Raw genomic sequence first — 27,017 nt, 5'->3', positions numbered from 1 at the left:
AGTTTGTTCATGCAGTCAGCTGAACAGGATTCACCTTACTATCAGTCAAGCCACTTGTAGCCTTGTACTGAATATGCCACAATAGTTTTAAGCCAGATTTAACTGTATCCTGCTACAAATAAATAGCAGGAAATTAGACAATGAAAACAAACAAACAAACATTCGCACCTCCTCTGAAACATCATAGACTAATTTTATATATAAATTGCCAAATTGCCTTTGGGAACAATTTTTTAATGCACTGATAAACATTTACAGAAAAGATTTACTTAGGGACTCATCCAAAGCCAACAGACATCAATAAGAGTCTTCCCATTGACTTCAATTGGCTGTACATTGGCTCTTCATGAACCTGTTTTTAAAAAAAGACATTCATCCTTCTTCTCCCTTTGTCTTACCAGTGAAATTTCCACCTATAAAATACGGAATGATGCCCCCTGGCCATATTCTTTCTGTTCGTGACGTAGCAGCTCTGGGAAATCGGTTTTTCTCATTTTTCCCTGAGAATTTTACAGTTGATCTTCCTTTAGAAGAATTGTTTTGCTCAAAACCTGTAATGATATTTTAAAAAACACTATATGAGACAAAAGAGTTCACAAAGGAAAACATTTGTTTTCTACAAGGCCAAAGCTCCATGTTTTTGTTATGCACTTTAATAACAGAACATAGCTTTTTACACAGCAATTCGGCTTTTCAGTGCAATGTAAAAACAATAATATATTTGTTAGAAGTGCTTGAAATGGAAAGACTCAATCTTCATTATCATAATTTACATGCAATGAGGCAAAGAGGCACTTTAACACCTTAAAGAGACATTTCTAACATGATTACTTCTAGAGTCTCCAATTAAAAACTATATCTTTTTTCTAAAACTGCTTCCTCTAAGTAATATGCCTTGACTTTTTTTAAAAAATACCTTTTAAAAATTAGGTGGGTTTTTCTTTTCCATTGATGATATTTAGAAGAGTCTGTTGGGCAAAGGCAATACCACCAAATATGCTTAGGCCTGTTTCACTTCTATCCGGGCAAATGCCTGGTTTTAGTTTTAGCTACCTTCAGAGATAACCATATTATTTCAGGGCCTGGGAAAGAGCAACCGCATGCACTGCTGTAGGGAAGCACTGTTAGTTTACTTCATGTGTTTTGCAGCACTTTGTGCATGGTCCATTTAACTTTTTTACTGGTGGCCAGTCACACTGGAAGATGAACTCTTTCAGTGTAGCGAGCTGTCTTAGGGGCTAACTGTAATAGCAATAGACATAACATTTTCAGATGGAAATAGGAGTGTCAAGTACTTGAGGACATAGAAAATATATTCTTCAGAAACTAACTGTTTGGGATTCTATGGACATACACTATATATGTCTTAAATTGTCTTGAGAAAAAGATCCCTACACCTTGAAAGGTCTGGTGATATAAAAAAATTCTATTGTTTTGAGAGATATTACCAGAGCCAACAGTACTCCCAATATTAAGTATTGGTAATCTCTCTTAAATAGGTAGAAAGTTAGGGTGGGATTCAAAAGGAAGATTTAGGCACTCTAACTCTCAGCATTGCAGCACCTAACTTTTAGGTGCCCTGCCACCTGTGAAATCCACAAACCCGAGTTAAGAGCAACAGAGAGTCCTGTGGCACCGTTAAGACTAACAGATGTATTGGAGCATAAGCTTTCGTGGGTGAATACTCCAATACATCTGTTAGTCTTAAAGGTGCCACAGGGCTCTCTGTTGCTTTTTACAGATCCAGACTAACACGGCTACCCCTCTGATACTTAAAACCTGAGTTAGGCACCCACACTCCCTGTACATTGCATGGAGAGAAGTCGTTGCCTAAAAATAGGATTCACAGAAGCCAGCAAGCTGAGTGAAGAGCTGCCTAAGCTCTGCCCCTCAAGGGGACTTTGGCATTTAGCTCCAGGACCAGATGGAGGAATCTTATCTCCACTCCATGAGTTAGGCACTAAAGCCAGGTCAGTCCTTTGTCAAAAATGAAAAACAAACCAACAAAAAACATTGTAGTCTTGCATGAATAATAAAAGAAAATAGAACTACAGAAACAGAGGTTAATAATGGACAAAGCATAAACTCACAAGTGGCCTTGTAAATAACAAGTAATTAACAGTTAAAGATACAAGAAGAAGAGTAATGAGTGATAAGCTTGAAGCTGCTGCCCACTTATAAAACTGGTATAGCATTCTGTAGGAGACCTGGATTCAATTCCCTGCTCTGACTAATGTGGCGTAAGGATTTGGACTTGGGTCCTCCAACTCCTAGGACTGTGCCCTAATCACTAGGCTATGTCTTTCTCCGGCATTTCTATTGATACTGTCTACTATGTATAAATATTTACATATTCATTGGCACAAAGGGACTGGAATCTGGGTCTCCCACCTCCCAAATGGGTGCCCTAATGCCCAGATTAAAGAGTCATTCTCTCTCTCTCTGGTCCAATTTCATTATTATTATAATCTTTACTATTTTTATGAAGATGAATGCAAGGACTTGCATACAATACAGTTACTTGTTTCCCTTTTCTGGAGCAATTTATAAATTAGTATAAATATCATGGTGGCAGGTTAAAATGGACTTTTAGCAAAAGCTGATCTGTCTGTCCTATTCAATAGTGCCCAATTCTGCCACCTTCACTTCTGTTGAATAGTACCTTTCTCTGTGAGCAGCCCCACTAAAATGTTCTGAACACAAAGTGACAGTCTGTTAACAGGGATTCCAGACAAGTGAGGGATATGACAGAGAGACCAGGAAAGATGTCAGGTCAGGACAGAAGCAATTAGGATGAAAGGTAAGAGGCCAAGGGTCTTGGTACAGATCCATAAGTCAGCAAGGAAGCAAAGAAGATACAAAAAGAATAAGGAAAGGTGCAAGAGCCATGAAAAACGGGAGAAAAGTTTCAGAAGCCTGGGCAGAAAAGTAAGATTACTTATAGATTAACTCATTGTACAGTTTAAGCAACATCAAAAACCACACAGAAAGTTGTTGGGTTTAGGTAGGGTTACCATTCGTCCGGATTCCCCATGTCCGGGTTTTTAAGCTAAAAATAGCGTCCGGGGGGAATTTGTAAATGTCCGGACTCCCCCCCCCCATGCAGAGCACGCGCGGCTAACAGTGCAGCTGGCCGGATGGTGCCACTTACATGGGGCTCCGACACTCAGCCAGAGAGAGCACGTCCTCCTCCACCCCCCTGCAGCAGAAATCACTCCCTCCCTCCCTGCATCGGAGATCAGCTCCGGCAGTCTGGAGCTCCTCCCCCACTGCTGCCCAGCGTCTGACGAGTGGTTCATGCAGTTCCTGAGCAAGTTCACCGAGACATTAGGCGAAGAAAGGCCAACAACAAGGGGGCCAGGGGGTCAGAGAAGGGGCAGGGAGGTTCTGGAGGGGGGTGGGAAGTGCAGGGGGGGTTTCGGGGGGGGGGTGTGGATAAGGTTTTGGGCAATCAGGGTACAGGTAGGGGGTAGGAGCCTGGGGGGCATTTGGGGGGGTCTTAGGAGGGGGCAGTTAGGGGACAAGGAACAGGGAGGCTTAGGTAGGGGGTGGAGTCCTGGGGGGCAGTTAGGGGCAGGGGTCCCAGGAGGGGGCAGTCAGGGGACAAGGAGTGGGGGGGGTGTTTGGGAGTTCTGGGGGGGGCTGTCAGGTGGCAGGGGTGGGGAGAGGGATCGGAGCAATCAGGGGACAGGGAGCAGAGGGGTTTAGATGGGTCGGGAGTTTGGGGGGGGCTGTTAGGGGGTGGAGAGTGGTTGGATGGGGCGTGGGAGTCCCAGGAGTCTGTCTGGGGGTGTGGGTGTGGATAAGGGTTGGGGTAGTCAGGGTACAGGTAGGGGGTAGAGTCCTAGGGGGCCAGTTAGGATGGGGGGAGGGTCTCAGGAGGGGGCAGTCAGGGGACAAGAGGCAGGGAGGCTTAGGTANGGGGGGAGGGTTGGGGGTTCTGAGGGGGGGAGTGGGAGGGGCAGGGGCGGGGCTAGGGTAGGATGGGGCAGGGCTAGGACAGGGGCGGGGCTCCTCCTGTCCCGTTTTTTGCTTGCTGGATTATGGTAACCCTAATTTAGGAAAATGTTCTATGTCCAGAACACCTATATCTATGTTAAGCAAATATAATTTTAAATTTACTTCAATCTTTTGATATTAAAATAATGAATTTGTTACTGAGAATTATTATACAATCTACGACACAGGTAATCTATTAAAATGTAAATCGAATTGGAATTCCAGAGAGTCATATGTACTTCTTCATTACTGAATAATCTGATGATGATGTGGGGGTGGCTTACATGATAATGTGGTCATTTTTAACATTGCTTATTCTTTCAGCCAGTTTTGTTCGGATTAGATAAAGGTAGACAGTTACACAAAACTAAGGGTCTAGTTCTCAGATCAAGCATGCAGTTATTTACTACAATATATCGGTAATGTCAGATACTACACTGTGGCTATTTTTGCAAGATACGGAGTGATGCACTTTCACATGCTGAACTGCGATTAAAACTGAGTTTTACATTTTTCCTGCAGATGCTGGGGTTTAATGGCACCAAAGTTAAGTCATGTTGCACCAAACATAGTGAATAAACTTAATTCACTATTAATGAAGATGCCATAGATACTGCCCACTGAATTCTACTGAAATTTACAACATTTAAAAAATATTTTCATGAGGTGAAACACATCATAAATGTTTCACATGCAGTATGACTCATCACAGTGTCCCATTGCCTACAAAACCAACATAGGCCATTAGCAGTTACTTGCAGCTATCCATTCATGCATAACACATACACAAAGAGTACTGTAATCTTAATGAAAATATATCCCAACTGCATTCATTACTGTGAATACTATTGGTATTCTAATAGTATTGGTATTCTAGTATTCTAACACTACCTAGTGATTTTTTAAGAATTTAAAATAATGTATTTTAGGATTTTAGCTTCCAGTAATAACTTTTCTAGTGCTTACATGAAATATGAGCTCTCTGACAAAGTATAGATAGGAAAAGAGCTAATCTCTTCATTACTCTTGTTTTAATAGTCTACAGTAATACTGATATAGACTGGGTTTAAGGTGTTAAAGTACTGTCATTAATGTTAACTGTACATCACATCAGGCAGTCTGCTAATTCAAACAGTGAAAATACCAGAGCCAAATCTTCTTATCCTGTCTATAAGCTGATAGAGAGCACCTCGTTTTTTTGACGTCCCATGCTCACCAAAGCCACCTTTAAAAAGAAAAAGGAAATATTATGGAAGTTAAACACAGAACATTACACATATAGCAAATATCTTATGGAGAGAGATTATGAATTACTCTGTAGAATATGCAATGTATCTTTAAGGAAGTTTAAAATTCTTTAATGACCCACGTACAAATTCTTCAAGCATTTTTGACAATGAAACAAAACCACATTTGTAGCTGAAAGATTTTCTAGCATGCATTCCAGAACGTAAGCCAATGTGTCTTTGTTATTCAGACAAGTCATGACAATTACATCATCTAATTATTATTTGAAGCTTTTTTTCTTCTTTGTGACCTTGACATCCTTAGTGCCATATTGATTGACAGCTAGATGCCCTGCTTTCACAGATATTTCCTAAATGTATACCACAATGTTCCCATATCTAAGGGGGGGTATGTTAAGACCCCCAAGAGGAAACAAACAAACAAACAAAACAACATGATTTAAAAAAGTAATATGATTGATTTTATCCCAAAAGCTTTGCAGTTCTTTGTTAACTTGCAAATGGATCTTTAAAGCACAGTCAGTCACATAAGGGTGGCTAACCTATCAAATACCAAAGTATAGTAACATGACCTCTGAGGCATTCCTGTGGACTCCAATAATCAACGAGTGAGAGGGAAGCAGAAAACCTAACCATCCAAAGAGGCAGCTGGAGTTTCATTGTCTGAACATTTACCATCCCACTTACAGGCATGCACCAGATTAATTTAAACCACATATGCCATCGATAGCAGTCTGTTGACTACTTCGGATTCACAGTGGTTCTGATACTTTAGTTATTATTGCATATCACCTTTAAAAAGGATTAGTAAGCAAGAAAAAAGAATGCCGGCAGTATTGTGGTGTGCAATGAATAACAGAATATCTTAAGAGGTTTTAGATAACTTTATAGAATTCCTAGAAGTAAATTTTTTTAAACAAAGCAGTATTTGCTGTGAAATATCAGTGTTTCCACGCTACTGCAGCAGGAGGAGGTGGCTAAGAATAAAGGATTGCAGAAGTTGTAATTAGCCATACTAGTTCCAACAATAATTTCCTCAAATTCTTTTTCCTCTTACATTTTTTTCACAACAATTTCTGCAACATTTGAGGATGTATTTACCACAATAAATAAATAAAATAAAATAACAATAAAGATATCCTATCTCCTAGAACTGGAAGGGACCTTGCAAGGTCATTGAGTCTAACCCCCTGCCTTCACTAGCAGGACCAAGTACTGATTTTGCCCCAGATCCCTAAGTGGCTCCCTCAAGGATTGAACTCACAAACCATGGGTTTAGCAGGCCCATACTCAAACCACTGAGCTATTCCTCCCCCCTAAATAGCTGTTCAAAAGGCAGATTACAGACTAGACAATGCCATAAAAGGCAAGTAAGTTAGCATGCTTACTCAGTGAATAATAATGTGCCTAATTATTTGGATTACACTGTCATATACTTGCTGGATCCCTTGAGAAAAATTTTCCAAATTTTTAAAAACATTTTAGGAAGATGAGGTAATACTTCAATACATTCCTTCCCAAGGAATTATTTGGTTAGCTATAGTATATGCCATGCCACATACATGCATTTCACATTGCCCATTATTAATGCAATTATCTCATGTTAGCATGTACTTTGCAAAATTACGTATGGAGTAAAAAAATCCAGACAATTCTGAGGGGGGAAAAAATCTTTAGAAAACAGGCAAATGTGAAAGAAATAACAGTAATAGAGAGGAATCCATGTCCTTATTGATATAGGAAGCTATTATTCCTTTATTATCTATAGTTATTACAACAAAAATAAGGAGTAAGGTAGTACACTAGTAGTGGTAGTCTAATAACACACACTATGTATTTTGTTTGATGTACAAAAGGATTACTGTCAAATAAGAAATTAAATCAGAATATCTTAAAATAGCTAACCTGACTTATTTTATATGACTAATGTATACACTATAGAAAGTACATGTCAAGCCTCAAGCTAACCAAAAGTGAATTAAAAAAATCTACATGTTTTAAGTTGGGGGCAGGGAAATAGTATTTTTGGCAGATATGTAAAAATTATCTACATAATAGCTCTTTGTTGATTATTAAACTATTATTACTTATACAGCACAATGTATAAGTGTTGCCTCACAGGCCAACAAAATGTCAGGGCCTTGCCCTGCGAAGCTCATAATGTAATTGTCTGAACCTGCAAATCTAAGAAGATAATCCTTACTCAACTGAGTAGTCCCACTGCTTGAGTCAGAGTTTGGAAGATCAAGCCCTGCACTATTATTTACAATACAAGAGCCAAATCCTGCAAACACCAGTCTAGCTATTATACTCCCCCATGGCTAGTTTTTCCCACATTATATCACTTTGTCTTCAATAGGAATTTACATAGGAACAAATATACACAATTATACAAGTAACTATTTGCATAATCAGGACTGAAATTATTTTATTTAATTGTGACAAACATCTGTATATAATGCTTTTTTAAAAGATGTTTTAAATTGCCCTGGTAAACAATAGCAAAATTTTAAAGAATAAATATAGTTTGAGTTCAGAGATTTTACTTTAAACAGGCTACTTAATTTTTTCTATTTAATAACCGTTTGCACTTTCTTTTCTCAGCTGCTTGGTTATGTCACCCTAACAACCAGATGGCAGAGGAACAAAAAGGTATACACAAAGGACTTAAACATCCACTTAACCTTAAGCACATACTTTTTGTAGGTCCATATATCCTGCAGCCAGACAGGACCACTGTGATCATCTAGTCTGACCTCCTGTATTGCACAGGCCATGGACCCTCCCCCAAAATAATTCCTAGAACAGAGCTTTTAGAAAAACATAAAATCATGATTTAAAAATGGTCAGTGTTGGAGAATCCACCATTGCTCTTGCTAAATTGTTCCAATTGTTAATTACGCTCACTGTTAAAAATTTACACCTTATTTCCAATCTGAATTTGTCTGTCTTCAACTTCCAGACATTGGGTTATTTTACGTTTTTCTCTGCTAGATTGAAGAGCCCATTATTAAATATTTATTCCCCAAGTAATACTTGTAGACTAATCAAGTCACCCCTTAACCTTCTCTTTGCTAAACTACCGTAAATAGATTGAACTCCTTGAGTATCACTATAAAAGCATGTTTTCTAATCCTGTAATCATTCTGGTGGCTCTTTTCTAAACCCTCTCCAATTTATCAACATCTGTTTTGAATTGTGGACACCAACACTGAACACATTATTTCAGCAGCGGTCACACCAGTGCCCAATACAGAGGTAAAATAAACTCCTTACTCTTATTTGAGATTTCCCTGTTTATGCGTCCCAGCATTGCATTGTCTCTTTTGGCCACAATGTTGCATTGGGAACTCCTGTTCAGCTGATTATCCACCATGACCCCAAAATCTTTTTTAGAATCACTGATTCCCAGGATAGAGTCCCCCATCTTTTATGTATGGCCTACATTCTTTGTTCCCAGATGTATATGTTTATATTTAACTGTATTAAAATGTGTATTGCTTGCTTGCACCCAGTTTACCTAGTAATCTAGATTGCTCTGACTCAGTGACATATCCACTTCATTACTTATGACTCCCCCAATTCTTTGTTATCTGTAAACTTTATCAGTGATGATTTTATATTTTCTTCGCGGTCATTGAAAAAAAAAAATGTTAAATAGTGTAGGGCCAAGAACCGATCTCTGCGGGAGCCCACCAGAAACACATCGAACCAATTCTCCAATTGCAGCTTTATTTTGAATCCTGCCAGTTAGCCAGTTTTAATCTATTTAATGTTAATTTTATATCAGTCTAGTTTTTAATCAAAATGTAATGCAGTACCAAGTCAAATAACTTACAGAAGTCCAAGTATAATCTGTCAACACTACTATATTTATCAACCAAACTTCTAATCTCATCAAAAAGATATCAAGATATTGCAATGAGTGGCAGTTAACCACACATTTAAGTATTTTGTTAAATATGGGCCAAAGTGCCATTATAATATATACATGTAATAATCTGAATTTAGAAAAATCATGTATTTATAATGTAAAATGAGACCAACTTTTTCAAACTTAATACTCTAAATCTATCTGTCAAAACAAAAGTACAAGTCTTAAAATGATCACTTAGGGCCCAGTCCAGCTCCCACAATCTGTACCAGAAGTTGAATCAGTGCTTTAGGGCCCGGTTCTATTTCTATTATTCCTATAATTTCCCAGTGGGACTACTGGAGGATTATGGTTGACAGAATCTGGTCCTTAACATGATACCACAATCTGTCCCTGAAAAGAATACTCCCACTTGGCTGGAATAATGCACATCCCCCAACATAGGGAGGAAAAGAAAATTAAACTGTAGAACATTAAATATGATAAGAAACAGCTTCAAAAATTATCTTGCATCTGTCTGGCAATCAGGGCCAGCTCCAGGCACCAGCTTCTCAAGCAGGTGCTTGGGGCGGCCACTCCCGAGAGGGGCGGCATGTCCAGGTATTCGGCGGCAATTCAGCAGAGGGTCCCTCACTCCGCCTGGGAGCGAAGGACCTCCCGCCGAATTGCCGCCGCAGATCGCGATTGCGGCTTTTTTTTTGTTTTGTTTTGTTTTGGCTGCTTGGGGCGGCCAAAACCCTGAAGCCGGCCCTGCTGGCAATCACCAGAAAGATCTTTGTCACTTTCAAAGACATCATCACAGGTATTAAAACAAGTCTGCAGGTCAAATAAATCACTCAACTACAGCTACTTTAAAGGGAAATTACTGACCTTGCTCTCTATATTTTGTCAGCAAAACCAGGACCTGAAATACTTCAAAGCCAATTAAAATGATTTGTTTGAGAAAATGTTAATAAGAGTCAGTGAATTTTTTCAATCCAATTTTGATCTAGAAAAGATCAAAGATGATCCTGCCTAGAACAAACAGGTGGCTTAAGAAGAAAATAAAAGAAAACGCCAGGATAATATACAGATATTCTAATTATTATATGTAGTTACAAAGAAGAGTAAATCCGTGGGAAAAAAATATTTTAAACATATTTATAAGAAAAATTAACAATTAGAAGGACCATCTTCATCTGAACGGGCCCTTTCCTTCAAATCATTCCTCAAGACACACTTCTGTTGCAACATCTATAAAAAAAAATCACCAAATTAATGTTGGCAAAGTTAGAGGGTCAGATGGGGGCAACTGAAATTTACATATATATTTAAAAAAGGAAATGTATTTTAAAATTTTATGTTTGCATATATCACTTTTCTACACTCTTCATATGTCACTTGTCTTTTAAATCCCATTTTCCACAAACTACCCCAAATACGACTAGAGAAGACTGCAAGACTAAGGCCTACAGCTATGCAGCAGAAACTTAGTTTTCCTATGTGCATGTACTGTACCTAACACAACAGAGAACTAAGCCTGATTGCAGCTTCTTGTACTTCTGAATTATAAATACATACACACATAAATAATAGCAGATATACACACATATACACACACACTTGTCTAGTAAATATTTATTTGGCCATCTCTAAGACCAGTTTTGCAGTCCAAAATTGAAACAAATAAAGAATTTAACGAATAATCAAGCCCCATGGTATTTTGACAAATTCCTGGAGTATTCCATGAAATGAACATTCTAGGATGCAAATCATACAGGAAATCACGTTTCTCTATTGAAAATTCCATATGGGCAAGATTGTTACTATATGCTCTGCCCTGAACAAGGCACAACAACATGTTGTGGTGTATCTCCTGGACCAGCCTAAGAGGGAGACTGTGATTCACTGAGGAAAATCTCCCTTCTAGTTTCACATCAGTATACATTCCCCAGCAGGTCAGTGCAGCTGTGCCAGATGGCATGTGAAGGGGCAAAGCCAAGACTTCACCCATTCCTGAACCTGTCCTGCCCCCCTGCATAGGGACTTACTCCTCCTTACTCTCTTACGCTGCCATGATTTGGCCCCAGCTGAACACTAAACTTTATTTTTATGTTCCAGAGAAGAATTTTCATTAGAAATACCAGGAATAAAATCAAAATTCCATGACTTTTCATTGCCTTTTAGAAAGCAAACTTGTAATGATTAAACAACTTTATAAAGTTTAAAACCAATATTACCCCTAGATGATACCGTGTTTTGTAGGTTTAAAGCATGGGTTGTGTTCTGTGAATGAATAAATATATGTTAAAATAAACATTTTTAAAGTCACACCTTTAACATCATACCTGTGTTATGTCCAAGTCTTTCATTTGAATGCTGTGTAAGGTCAATTGTCCTGTCAATTTGAAAGATTTTTAAGTCTTCATCATCTAAGGCAATATCTCCCCAAAAGACAGCTTTAAATAAAAGAGAGCAGAATTTAATTAAACCATTTACTTAAACATTAAAACCAATCTGAAGAATACATTGTGATGTCACAGCTCATGAAAAGATATATACCCAGATTTTATAATGTTGACTAGTTTATAAAAACCTCGGGAACATGCATTTTAATCCACTCCAATATTTCCCCATTTACCTTTAATATCCCTTTAGCGTTATTTATTTATTTTATGGACATTTTAATTTTGCTGTTGAATTGAATACATGCAATCATACAAACATGACAGTAATCTTAAACAAATCCTTCTATTTTTTCCTCTATACACACAATAAAGAAAAATAAAACAGGGAATTAAAGTTTTTTTTTTAATATGAAGTCCATCAAAACAGGAATTTCACAAAGATACAGCCCATAATATAATATAGCCTGGAAAATGAAGACAGAAAAGACTAGTTTGTCTTTAATATGTTTAGTGCATATTTTATAACGTGTTATATATATTCATCAGATTGTTTATCTGTTTCACGAAGATAAAAAGTTTTCTTTCCCATTATCCTCCTGCTTGACCAATATATTTCCTTTACATGGTTTAATCCCACATTTTGTGTTCTCTGGCTACTCTGGCTTTCATGGCTTTATAATCTCCTGGTTTTCTTCCTACCTCTCTGTTAGCCTCTGCTTTGGTGGCTCTTCCCTTCTACTTTTCCTAATCTCAGTAGCATTCTCTCAGGTTTTTATTCTTGGTCTCTTCTTCTGTCCACTGTACACTTGTATGATCTCATATATCTTAAATTGTCATCCCTTTGCTGATCCAAACCAAAGGGCCAGGAGCTTTGAACAGCTAAAGCTGAGTAAACTAGATGCGTGCTCATCTGTCTTTAGCCCAATCTCTCCCTCTCTTCAGGATGAAATATCAGCAAAAATAGATGCAAAACTAAAGTCCAACTCAAGCTTGTGGCAAAAGCTAAACTCAGCAGGCCAGACGCTCAACTGTCAATAGAGCTTTGCCAATTTGCATTGGCTGAAGTTATTGTTTATGATCTTTTCCCCAAATTCTTCCTTTTCCCAGCCTCCACCATCTCTGACAATAACTCCATTATCCACCCTGTGTCCCAGGCAAACAGTCTGTGTCATGTTCAACTCTTCCTTCTCCTCTCGCCCTATGTACAGGATGTCACCAATTTCAGTTGGTTGTTCCTTTATACAGTTTCCACAGTAAATCCTTTCCTCTCTTTTCCCACAACTGAAACCCTTGTCCACACTTCATCCACTGCAATACTTCATCTCTGGTGTCCCTATATGTTCATTCAAATCCATGCAAAATGTTTTTGTTAATGCTTTCCTTTCCTATTACTCTAACCATGTAATTCCCCTAGATGAAACCCTTTCTGGCTTTTGCTTGCTGTAAAGATTACATTTTCTTTTATTTATTGATGTTTTGTTAGCTGTTATTTAATCAAGTTTGCATCATAGAAGTCATTATTTGTAGGGTGTCTTTGCTGGGGAACTCCTGTGCAGTGCATACCCATTCCCTATATCCATAGCACTCACTCTTGAACCCAAGGCTACTAGGAAAAACAAATCACATTGAAAATAACTTCACTATTTTTTGTAACTGGAATGGCCACATAGAGTAACCAGCATAATTTGATATACATTTTACAAAGGTTGAGTACTTTACATATTAAAAAATAGCTAAAAATCAGAAAAAAATAAATAATAAAGGGCAGAGAGCCAGACAATACTAAGTAGGAGGTCAAATAACTCCAGAGTTATAAACCATTTTTATTTATAGTACTTGGTTCAAAATTAGGAGCTGAAGTACAAGCCTCATCTTGCCAGTTTTGTAAGCGTAGTAAATTGCTTCTTTTATTCTTTAGGGAAAAAATCCCAGAATATCTACACTACAGGGTGCAAATGAACTCATTCATTTTAAAACAAAATGTTTTAGAACCTTATGCGTAATGTATTTTTAAACTTGAACAGTTTTATTTATTACATAAAATAATAGCCTTTTAGAAACAAATTTGTGTATTTGAGGGCATTCCAAATACCTTTGAACTATTCAGTCACTCTCTCTATATATCCTTTTAACATCTTCCTCCTAAGAGGCACTGATTCAGCAGAAACATTATCCCTTCCAGTTCACCTCATCAGTAGTACATATTATGGACAGACATCATTTTACCAGTGACCTGTTTCCTGTGACTGGGATTCACTATTGCAGTCTCAGTGTTACAGATGGGAAACTGAAGCACAAAGAGATTATGTGATTAGCTGAGGCTGCGTAGGAGGTCTATGGCAGAGCCAGGAAATACAAGGGAGATTTTGATCATATTTGTGCTAACACTAAAAAGAAGAGAAAAAAAATCACTGATGCCCCCTGATACTAATTTTGTACCAGTTTCCTAAGCTTTCACAGTTCATATTTAATTTTTTTCAGACTTTCAGTTGCTAGTGACAAGGGTGCTAATTGGCAGCAATAATTGCCACCTGCTAATGACAGCAATGCAAAGTACTTGTTTAGTATTGTTCTATGAGATGTCTGGTTGACAATTTTGAAGCAGAGCAGCAAAAAGGAAAGCTAAATTATAAAGAGAGAAAATTGTAAGCAAGTTACTCTAACTTACTAACTATTTCTCTACTGGTATTATTTCAGAATCATCTTCAAAAGACACTGAGCGACCTTCTCAAAAAATGAAAACCAAAGTGAAGATATGGATATGAATTTGTTCCCTCCAGAGAGGGCAGAAGGAAAGGTACATGTTTCTGAACTCCAGGACACTTTTCCTATCACCTTTCTATACAGAAGGCAGAGAGAATAGTAGTGATAAAGAAGATAACTTTGCCGTTAGCATAGCACAAAATCCAGCCTTCTTTGATAATGGAGAAGTTTCATACCCAGTGTATTGACAAAGGTCTGTTCCATTTTCAGAATTTCAGTGACAAATGTATAGCTTCCAAGTGGGAGCACAAACTTAAGAAATGGTATCTCTCACCCACCTCTTGTTTTTGAATGAAAACTACCAAATGTTATCAGAGGCATTGGTTGATTATTGTATTCTAAATCCACAGGAACAGTATTGTTTCGCCTGCAAGGCTTTTCATCACCTAACAATCTTAGCACCTTCATGACCCCAGACATTTCTGACTGGAAAAAAGCAGGAGAAGACTTGCTCTCATGCAAAAAGCATGGAACATTGCAATGCCATGGTAGCATGACTACCACAGTTGCAAGACAGGAATCACATTGACAGAAAGATCGTACAGTTGCTTCTAATGCAAACTGCTTTCTGGAAGGAAGTTTTAAGGCATACTGTGACAGTTGTTGAGCTTCTCACTGAACACAGTTTAACGTTTAGAGGAAGGGAGGAAGTTATCATCAGTTCGCCTCTGAATGGAAATTATGTAAGTATTCTTGAAGCTATTGCTGAATTTGACCCATTTCTAAGTGAGCATATCAAATGCTATGGAAACAAAGGGAAATGTCACCCGTCCTACATGCTGAAAACCATCTGTGATGACTTTACTAAGCAAATGGGATGTAAAGTTTTGGAATTCATTGTAAATCTAGTCAAACAGGCAAAATACTACTCTTTGATAGTAGACTCAGCTCCTGATATCGCTCATGTTGATCAGTTACCAATCATTTTAGAATATTGTTTACATGGTGCCACATATGAGCATTTCCCTGGGTTTACAACAATTGAAAGCCATAAAAGAAAGTCACTTTTCCAGACTATGAAGTCTTTATTGGACACAAACAACACTGCTATTGAAAACTGCAGAGGTCAGTCATATGATAATGCAAGTAACATGTCTGGAAAGTATGAAGGTCTTCAAGTTCAAATCAAAAGACTAAACTCAGTAGCTGTGTATGTGACATGCACAGCTTATTCTCTGAAACTCACAGTACTGATTCTTGCAATCCAACGTTTTAGTTTTCTTCAGAAACTTTTTTTTGTGTGTCATCCCCCAGGCAATGGCAGCTTCTGTGTAACAATCTTACCTAGAGTGAACAAGAAGCTCTCCTAGTCAAAAAAAACCCTGTCAGATATGAGATGCTATCATGCTGAATCTTGTAAAACAACTGTAGTGAACTATGAGGGCATTCAACATTGTTTGAAAGAAGGAATGGACAACGCCAAGAAAAACCATGAAACTCGAAGTGAAGCACAACTATTATACAAGAAAATGTGCCAACTGGAAACTGCATTTATGAGTATCGTGGGGAATGTGACACTAGAAAGGTTTGACAAAACTAGCATAAAGTTTCAAAAGCCAGTTTGTTGCTGCTGATTTACCGACTTCCTTGGAAGCGTTTGTTACAAGCTTACAGTCTCAGTTTGATTATTTTGAGGAGGAAGCAAAAAAAATTGGGAAGTGATGTTGATGAGTCCAACCATGAAGAATACAAATGTACTGTAAAGCAAAAATCACACTATATTTTGAGAAAGAAGGAAATTTGAGGTTGAGTGCTATACCTTGTCCTTGACAAGCTAAGTTCAGAAGTAAAAATAAGTGTATTGTAAGGAAGCTATACCTTGTAGATAATCCAGCACATCTATTGATCAAGTACAAAGTGAAGAGGAAATAAAAAAGATTCACTCAGGCATAGCTTAGCACTTACCTAAATGAACTAGAGCCTTAGCATTTCGCCAAAATTTATCAATTTTCAGCATTTATAAGATATTGTGACATGCAGGATAAGAGTACTACTTGAATCATTACATTTTTGCATGACAAAGATCTATGTGATGTCTTTCTGAATATTTTCATTGCATTGAGATTGTATTTGACTGTACCATTGCTAACTGTGAAGCAGATGAGCATTCTTGAAGCTTGCTTTAATAAAAAATAATTTTCTGTCAACTATGGTAGAAACAAAGCTTAATGGGACTTACTTCCGACACTGTTTGAGGATACACTAACATTTGTAGCACTTAATGCTTGCAGGATGCCAGTTTAAACACTCAGCATTTCATCTGACTCGTAACTTTTTATGTTTATCCAATTACTATATAACCTGTTCATTGCCACTGATTTTCTTTTGCTATTTATTCAGTAATATACATGACTTGTTGATTGTCAGAAGCTGGGGTACCTTTTTTGCTTTCATTAATAGCATGTTCACAACAAAAAAGGGGCCTCTGAAAAACATTAGTCCCAGGTCTCCAATCTGGTTAATGCGACCCTGTTGGATTGTCCATCTTTTGATGCTTCCTTAAAGTATAAAGGGAGCAACTTCCTGATAATTGCCTTTTTCTGACAAAAAGGTTGGGAGTGTCATGAACAGAAAGCATATCCTTCCATTAATTTTTGGAACAAAACTCCCAATGAATGTAATTAGAGTTTTGCTCAGCAATCAGCGGAACATATCCCTTAGTTAGTAAAACTAAACAGAATATTGCCACCATGAATTTCTGGAATTTTATGCAAGAGTAGAGGTTCCAGTGCAGAATACATATCCCTCCCCAGTTTTAAATTTCTTAGGGACCAAAAATATTTCAAGAATGCAATTCAGGTGCTGTCTTCTCGTAGAATGCCTAACTTGATTTAGTAAGAGTAAGCAGAGGACTCCTTGCGTGCATATGTTTGTGGTGAGGAGATAAACGGTTAAGAATTCTGTTGATTCTCCTTTTGCAACTACTGGCAGGACTCACCTGTTTGGATACGTGTGTCTATTACTCCTTGTAAAGATAACCTTCTCTTTGATAATTTTGCTCCAAGAAATGAACAAGAATCAGATCATTTAGTGCTTCAAAACAAAAAACAAAAACTGTGGAACAAAGCATTTGAAATGACCAAAACAAAACTGGAAGACTTGGAGGTATTTGTATTGGGAGGCAATCTCAAATTAATCTAATTTCTTATCTTGCATACCATTCTGTTAACAACAACAACAAAAGGAATCTTAAACTTGCTGTTTACAGTTTATTCTCTTCATTTGAAAATGTTAACACTGAAATTAATTTACAGAAAGTATTATAAGTTTTTTGTATCTGAAACAATAGATACAAAAGAAAAAAAGGACTTCAGCCATCACATTATAAACAACCTTTTAACGGAATCAGCATCCATGAGTCCATCAAAACTCCCATGCTTAGGAAAGAGCTATTGGATCTGTTTATGTAAAAGTTAATAGAGAGCAGATCCTGACTAGTTCTAGAGCAATATGTACTTTTAATGTATTTAGTGTCATATTTAGCCAATATTCACGTTGTACCTGATCGTTTATGCACTATGTACAGAAACCTTATTGATGGAGAACAGGCTCAGACAAACCCCAATAAATTCATTGATGAGGACAAGCCAACATAAAATCTCCATTGGGAGCTACAATTTTCTGTCACAGTGGAGAAGCATTTATGCACACAGGGCTCATGATGTTGCACTTTTGCATCCCTACAATCTGCACTCTCACCCAATCAATCAATCAAGTCTTAAAGAACCCTAGAAAATTAATATACAAAATGCAGTGGTGCAGTTAGCATTGCTACAGACACACACACCTGACTCAAACCCACAAAAATGAAGAAATGAGATGTTAAGCCACCTAACCGTACATATCCTCTGTTCCTCTATCCACAGGCACACATACCGTAACAGTACTACAACTACCATGCACCACAACCTTAATTTTGTCTCCCTAGGATGCCAGCCTCTTATTATCTCCTTTTACTACTGTATTGCGCACATCTCTTTACCAAGTTACCTTCCCTCAACATGATCAACTATTACACCAAATATCCACAACAAATATCTAGTGTTGGGGCAGGGAGAGGGGAGGATTTATTTAGTAAAGGGATGTGTGAAGAAGAAAAAAAGTGGGGAGAGTTAAGGTTGGAATGTGTGGTAGAAACCACACACAGTTCCCAACAAAATTTTGTGTATTGACATGCATATGTACACGTGTACATGCGCACACACACCAATCAATATCTATATAAACAAAGACTGAATGTTTTTCTAAAAGGTATGCTGCAGTTCAATCACAAGTTATAGGCTTGGCGTAGAAGTCACTTAGTGAAATTCTATGGGCTATGTTATGCAGGAAGTTAAAATAGATAAACATGACAACCCCGCTCCAGCACTAAGATCTATGAACAGGTAAACAAACATAATATTTAATGTAAACTGAATACAAATAGCAACAGAGGTCCTGTGGCACCTTTGAGACTAACAGAAGTATTGGGAGCATAAGCTTTCGAAAGCTTATGCTCCCAGTACTTCTGTTAGTCTCAAAGGTGCCACAGGACCCTCTGTTGCTTTTTACAGATTCAGACTAACACGGCTACCCCTCTGACACTTGAATACAAATAATTATCTGATGTGAAACTTGTTTGGTATTCATACTAATATTTTTGCAATTTATTATCTATTAAATAAAAAGAAAAATATAAATGTTCACAGCCATTTTGTAATAAGAAAAGCATATTACAGACAGTATTAATATTGACATGAATAAAAGTATAGATGAGAAAAGGTTGTTGGCATTTGACCCTAAAACCCAGCAGTTAATAACACCAAAACTGACTATACCTAGTGACACTGCAATTGACTTACTTAGCTACCAAGGACAGCTCTAAGAGGGTTGGGTTGTAGTATTTCACTGTGATCCACCAAATATTTTAGCAAATGTAGACATCAGTTTGATTTTTGTATGTGTTAACCAAACTTTCCAGTCAGGTGGAAAAATGCTCCTGTTTGGAAAGCTATGCTTAAAACAGAATTACAAATGCTGGAATTGCAGCATAATGGAGGCATCAGCAAATCTCTCTCAAATTAGGCTATAAACAAATTACGTTGTCAGTACTGAAAATGGGGCACAAATTGAAAGATAAACTATGATTTGTTCTGAGAAAACATGCAGAATTTTGAGAAGAGAGATTATCCCTAAATATTTTTGAGAAATGCCAATGTTAGGCTTAAGGAAATTTTAGAAGACATTCTTAAAGGCAAAACCCTGAACTTTGTTGTGGTGGTAGAAGGCACGAGAAGCTGCGCTCTCATCCTCTTCACAGCAGCTGTGAGAGACTGTAGCGTAACATTAAAGAGTGCTTTGTTGAGGAGCTATTAGGAGAATTATCTGCTGTTTTAGGGACATAATGAGGCCCCTAGTTCTCTACTGAATACTGGGCCAGATCTGACAAAGTTTTAAGCACAGTCAGCTCCCAACAGCAGGAGTAGAGGGAACTCTGCATCTTGTAGCATTGGGCCTACTAGCTAAACAGCCAGGGTACACAGGACTTCAAAGGAGCAGTAGGGTGCACCCCTACCTAGTCCTCAAGAGCCATCTTACCCAGTAGCACCTGCTCTACAGTACACTCTCCCCAGTGTGATTCTGACTGGTAAGAGGATTTTGATCTAAGTGTGCAAAACTGATTCAACTCATTACAGAATATGATATTCACTGATTATATTTATCCTGCACCCCTGGTTTAAAGTCACACACAATGTGGGAACATTTCCCTTCAGTTCTGCACCTAACTTATCTCAAGGATCCTAACAATCTCAAGAGATGTTCTATGCAAATTAAATAACGAGACAGAGAGAAAGAGAGAGAGAAGAAAAATTGCATTTGACATGGAGGCCTATGATATCAAATTGACTTTTTAGTTCTCAGTTCAAAGAGTCTGGGGTAGAGGAGGATATGGATTTGGATGTTTTCTTTTTGTATTTTGTGTACAATACCTATTGTAACTAATTATTATTTTTATTTTGAAGTTTTTATGTAATAAACATGAACAAAGGGAAAGTAGAACAAGCACTGAAAACAAGAATTAATCCTCCTAATTGTTTAAATTACTTAAATTCAATAAGGAAGAAGTTTAAATATTAAAATGAACAAAACCAAATGAGCATAATAAGCCACAACAATGTTAATATTTGATCTGAATTTTAAAAATTGTTTATAAATCCATTCAAACTACAAATGTTTCCATTTGGAACTTCAGTGGTGGCAAAACAATGAATTTTCTTAGCTAATGGATATAGATTTTATGGCTTGGCCTTTAATAGACTGAGTTTTCTTGCAATAATATTGATAGAGAATATCAGGAAAGGTTATACAAAACCTGAAGTGGAGTCAAAGCTATTTTAGTTCTTAAAATTACTGGATTCAGGATCAAATCTGTAATTTTCCTATCAAGAGTGCAAAGCATGGTAAAATCCATTAAAACAATACTTCTGTATATCTGTGAAACAAAGCCACACAGTCTGATAAAACTAGAGTTTTAACCCTGCACTTCCAGTTGCACATAATGCATTCTAAAGTATTATTACTCACAGTTACTAATATGCAGTTATTAATGCCAAGCCAAAGCATTCTAAAACCATGTGTTGGACCCCCGAAAACTATGGTTTAAAAAAATCAAGCTTAAAATCACATTGTTTTTCACTTGCCTCCTGATTTTTTTTCATCTTTAGGTGGAAGCTGCCCACCCCCAATTTTTGTGTGATCATCTCAGGTTCAACATTCAACCCTAAGTACAAATGCACAAATCTGCAGACCACCTGGTTCACTATTTAGAGTGCTCTCTCTCTCCTGTTCCCTGAGGTCCACAGAGCTGCCATTTTGTCTATCTCCTTTCTGCCCTAAATAGGATAGTCACCTGCCTCACTCATTCTCCCTCATAGTCTAATGTTCCCTACCCACACCTACATTCACTTAATTCGCAGATTTCCCTCCCTTTTTCCTCACAGTCTCCTATCTACCACTCTGCCATGACACATTCCCCTACACCTCCATCTATCTGTCTCCTGCTCCCCACATTCTCTTGTCTCACTGCTTTTTAACTTATTTACTAACACATACCCCTCCCTCCTGCCCATATCCTCTAATTCTCTGCACTTCTACAGTCTCCAGTCCCCTGCCTGGCCCTCCCATCGTAACTAAAGAGCCACCATTTTACCTGAGAACCACCTAGCTTCTGCACCACTGGAAAAATGGGAGGTGATGGCCTTTGCTTGGGGCAACCTCACTTTAATTTGCATAGATTAAATGACCATGGTGGTCCTATTGCTGAGGTTTCAATCTCACTGAAAGCAGTGCATGTTGGTGGCCATTCTTGGTAAGATCAAACTTCAAAAACTTGAAAGTAGAAATCAGAAATTCATGAAAACCCTTAAAATTACCATAAACATTGTGAAACTTGGCAATACTGAAGATGATATGGTAGTGAAGGCCCAGATCAGTTCCCTTTTGCAGATAGATAGTGGAGACAGGAAATCTCCATGTAGAAGGCCTCAAAGAAATCCCACATAATTCATCAACCCATTATGATACCTGTGGTTTGCCTGCCCCATGGAACAGTCTATGTGATCTGTCCCCAAACCTGATAGATCTTCGCAAGGCTGGATCTGTCCATGAAGACACCCATTAGAGCAATCCTTCCAGAGTCTTCCATTGACCACAGCTCCCCCCCAGGGAAATCAAGCTGGGGGAAAGCAGGAAAAATAGTAATTATCTTTTGGGACTAATTTCCACAGAGCCATAGAAGGAGCAATGTGCACCCCCCTTATCCTTGCCCCCAGGCTCAGCACACCATGGACTTCATACTCTGCCCCAGTGGAGATTCCAGACCACATGGAAAGGCCTCTACAAGTTTTCAGAATGGTGTCACAGTATTAGCAGCTGAGACCTCTACTTGAAATGGGGGCATCTGTGCACAGAGGGTCAACTCTGTGTACAGATACAGGAGGGAATTTTTTTTTTTTTTTGACATTGCACAAGACACAAAAATATCTGGGACTCATATGTATGGACATAAGCATATGTTAAAACTAGCTACATTGGTCCTGGCTAACTAAAACTTTAACAAATACAAACCCTTCCACAGCTATATGTGTCAAGAGAAATCAAAGTGTATTCTACATTGCTATTGAAATGTAATGTGCTAAAAAGACTCTTTCCTATGTCTTCAAGAAACTTAATATTTTTTGATTTTTCCCTCTTCTTCTTTTTAAACTACTGTTGATTGGAATCAAAAACAAATAAAAAATTAAGTATTGTTAGGCGGAGCAGGTAAAATGTACAAACATCTAAAGAAATAGATAAAAGTGCAACTGGCACTATGTTGAGGAGAGGAGAATCATATTCTTGTAACTCTTGATACCTCAAGGGAATGAGCAAGGGCAACAGGTATACCAAAGTTCCTCTACATCTAAATATTAATCCATAAGGATGGCTGTGGAAGGGACAGAATTTGGAGGCAAGGCTGGGGTGTATAAAAAAAAGCAAAAAATAAAGTGGAGTGAGAATTAAAAATTATTTTAAATACAAAAGAGTTAGGGTTAAATATAACTAATAAAAATGATAATAGAAAATGGCAAGTTATAAAGACAAAAAAGGTAAAAGCGGAAAGATTTTTATGTCATGGTTAAACATTATTAAATACATTAAAATACAGATATTTTAATACAAAAAAATCACAGTATTGTATGTCAGTTAAGGCTGGACAACAGGTTATGTATCTAACCAAAACCTCAATAAGCAAGTGAATTTAAAGTGATCCTTGCCCTCCTTCACTCAGAGTACACATTTCACTACTAATACAGCTCTATACCCAACTCATCACAGCCTTAACTCTGCTCCAGAAGGGATGCCAACTTTCCCCAAAATTCCCACCATAAAACATTATTGCCTTCATTCCTACAAGTCTTCACATTTGTGGAGCGGTGCTGGAAGACTAGTGTCCCTGTTGGGACAGAGTTAAGGTTGTGGTGCATTGTCTGTGGTATAACGTGATGGTTCTATCATTAAAATGTGTGTTTCTGGTTTGAGGATTAAGGGAATGTACTACTAGATGCCCTAACTTTTCATTTCTTTGTTTCTTTGATTAGGCATGCTTTGTGTTAGTATGTTATGTGCAGACCATCCTAAGTGACACACAATGTTGTATTAATGTCCTACTTTTTATTTTTTTTAAATTAAGGAAGTCTCTGACTCTCGCTCTCTGATTACTTACACACAAAAAAGCAGGATCTCTGTGAAAGTGCCCAGCCAACACAGGAATTCCATTTACACAAAGAGGCATTTTCATGAGAACCTGCTCTCTATGAAAGTAGCCACTTTGGTGAAGATCTTCCTCTATGGCACAACACAAATGCTGCTGGTCTACAAAAATCCATTTATTTCCACTGTGTTAGCCCTAGTTTCACATGGACACATGTAACAGCAGTATTGTATTGCTCTTCTAAAGTCATTGAAAGAATGCTGATGGAAAATTTTTAAACTAGATTTTTCCCATGACAAAAGTTGTATTCTGAATACAAGTTTTCATAAAACCATTTTCTCAAAACAATTATTGAAATGTTCATTTTTGTCCAATTTTTCATTTTTCTTTAGTAAACTAGAAAAGAACAGGATCTTCAAAAAGCAAAAGTTACTTTGATGAAACAAGAATCTTAGTTAAAGCATTTGACTGGAACGAATGCTCCACTCCTGAATCAGCTGAACAGTTTTGTGAAGAACAGGATGTTCAACAAAGAACAAGCTACTGTGTCAAAGATTCTGTTAGTCATTCAATGGTTCAGCCAATTCAGGCTGAATATTTTCACTAAGAACCTACTCTTCCAAAAAAATTTCATTCTTTTCTCAAAGATCTTCAGCATAACATAAATGTCCCAGAACTAGCAAAATCCAATACACATCACTGTGCTAACTGCCAATTTTGGATTCAAGGAACATTAGTGGGAGCATGTGACAAAAGGCAGTGTTGTATTCCTCATCTAAACTGTTCAAAAAGATTTCTGCATGCCACATTGGAGAATGGAAATAGTTAACATAATCCTTGTTCTTCATCACTAGACATTGCACATAAGGATTTGGTTATGATGAAAATTAAACAAATTATCAAAATAATTACATAAATCTGCCCACAAACTTTCACTAGGTACACATTTCTGAATTCCTACTTTCTGCCACTTTTAAAGTAGAAGGATCCAAAAGTCTTGAGTCTCAAAATGTGAACTTTTCTTAAGGACAATTTTTAACTGATTGGAAGTGAGAAATCTGCAGATTTACTTGAAAAGTTTCCAAAAATCCATATTGTGTGATGAAAATTTGGGGCATTTACACTGCATTTTCATACAAAAAGAGGGAGTTGAATGTCAGCTTTAAGTGAAAACACAACCCAGCCTTAACTATGGCATCATTCCTACTCCTCCATAAAACACATAAACACCTCAGGTGGGAAATCACTGTGACATTTCACTCCATATTCTTTATGAAAACATGCTTATGATATGAATATGACATAACTAAGATGTACTTTATGCAAGATGGGTCTTGTAAGATATCATTGGAAAGGTTATAATTTACTGAATGCGATTATCCAATTTGTATGCCTGTATCATTTCTGTATCTCAAGTTAGGAATATTGACTATGTATCGTATTTCAATGTCAACTTTGGGTTATGCCCACTGCTAACACTTCAGGTACAACAATGGAAAAGCCAGACAGGGCTGATGGCCCATTAGCGAGAACAGTGCACTATAAAAAGACTTGGCCTTCCTGCAGACGCTCCATATTGCCACTGACTCATTGACACGGTGATACTACAGAGTCAAGTGATCTTTTCACCTAATACTAAATGTTACCTGAGACTTCTTGTAACTTTCCACTGGAAGGGAAGGGGGGGGGGTCAAGTTTGGAAACAAAGGATTCACACCTTATGTAAATCTTATTTAAAGGTGGGGAGGAAGACAAATGGGGTTCCTCCACTCCATGGCCTGTTTGCCCAAGAAGAAAGACTGATAAAGCCACCTGAAGGAAAAGGGGGGAGGGAGAAGGAGAGTCCAGACTGAGACAGGGATCCAGTCTGAAAAGGAATATAACTAGAACTCTGAACCACAGAAACTTTGCAACCAGCCTCAAACAACATTTTTTAACCTGTTTCTTAAGTATATTGAGCTTAGCTTAGCTTGCATGTTTTGCTTTATTTGGTCAGTAATTTGCTTTGTTCCATCTGTTCTCTTATATTCACTTAAAATTCACCTTTAGTAGTTAATAAATAACTTATTTCTTGTTTATAATACAACCCAATTTAAGTAATTTATAACTAGGGGGGAAGAAATTGTGCACATCTCCCTCCACATTGAGGGAGGGGGCAAATTTCATAAAACCTTTGGGTTTGTACCCCTTAAAGGGAGTGGGCACCAGAGCGTTGGGGCAAGCCCCTAAGGCTGAATCTTTCCAGAACGGATCTCTGTCTCTCTGTGCAGCTGGGTGCGGCTCTGCCTGCATGCTTGGCTGGAAGAGGCTTGTGAGCCTAACCCAGCAAGGCCAGGTAAAGGGGATCCAGACTGGCAGAATAAACTGACTCAGTGGCATCCCACTGGGATGACATCAGGTGACACCCTAAAGGGCCCAAACCCATTACAATCATATTTGGCTTCAGTTTTCAAACTGATTCAAGACACCCTCCCAATTTAAACCATTCATGTGTATATAAAAATATCCATATTAATGAGGCTACAGAAACACATTACTAGTGTACTGTTTATGTAAAAATGGAGGGACAGCTATACCAAAAGCAACAGTACAGTGAAAAAAAATACTGTAATTTTCCTCAAATATGTCCACCAGCTACCTATCTTAGGTGTAAAAATATCATGACTGTCAGAGTTAATTTCATCATAGCACAGTGTCCCAATCGATCCCATATTATAGACATGCTACAACAACTCATATTTTTATTTGCTTTTGAAAATTCACATTCTTGGAAACAGTGTTAGGGCCAGATCCTGCAAAGTTACTCATCTGAGTAAATTTACCTTTGTGAGTGAGACCTGATTCCATGGAGCAAAGCTCTATCCTTTAAAATGTAATCATTTTTAAAATTACTTTTTCTGACAATGAAATTCCAAACTAGATCCATGTCTTCAAAAATAAGCTGCAAATAAAAGAATGAAAAAATCCACAGCAGAAACAAACCTTTGTGTTTTTCATTTGCCACCTACATAAAACAGCTGCTGTAGCTAGAAGACAGACAGAGCAGCTGTTGCAAGCTCCACTAAAGATGTAAGTCACAGATATTCTTCTTTCGTCCAGAAAAAAGACAGTAATTTCACCAACTCAAACTGACAGTCAAAGAAACTGCTATTACTCTATGCAAGGATAAGGATTAAATAGAACGTTCTTATTTTTGTTAATATTTTGTTGTTACACCATTGTTAATCAGCTATAATATGCTGGAGCTGTGTAATGTCGGGGGAATCTGGGTAAATTCAGGCAAACAATTATTTTCACCCAAAATCAATTTATTATTTAGCATTTTAAGAAAAAGTTTTAATTGTACTTTTCTCATCACAAAACAATTGGATCAAAAATCTGAAGTGTGGGTGAAATCTGTTCATAATATAGACTACGTAGTATCATGTGCAAAAATTGTATTTTATCTTTTTATGATCATTACGAAGATTGCTCCTTCCAACCTATTCATGCTTACAGCATACTATCCTTATGCA

At 37.6% G+C, this 27,017-nt stretch overlaps 1 protein-coding gene across 1 annotated transcript in view; it reads right to left on the bottom strand.

The window, feature by feature from the left end:
• TLL1 (tolloid like 1) overlaps positions 1-27,017 on the bottom strand; it is a 199,835-nt gene that overhangs the window by 99,340 nt on the left and 73,478 nt on the right. Inside the window, exons 3-5 of the mRNA XM_034772660.1 lie at positions 11,448-11,558; positions 5,144-5,224; positions 399-551 (exon numbers count right to left, since the gene is read on the bottom strand). Coding sequence (XP_034628551.1) covers positions 399-551; positions 5,144-5,224; positions 11,448-11,558 — 345 coding nt within the window. The remainder of the gene's footprint in view (positions 1-398; positions 552-5,143; positions 5,225-11,447; positions 11,559-27,017) is intronic.

The sequence above is a fragment of the Trachemys scripta genome, chromosome 5 (assembly GCF_013100865.1).
Source record: "Trachemys scripta elegans isolate TJP31775 chromosome 5, CAS_Tse_1.0, whole genome shotgun sequence".
Lineage (NCBI taxonomy): Eukaryota > Metazoa > Chordata > Testudines > Emydidae > Trachemys > Trachemys scripta.
Note: the sequence above shows the minus strand (reverse complement) of the source record. Positions and strands in the feature narration are given on the sequence as shown.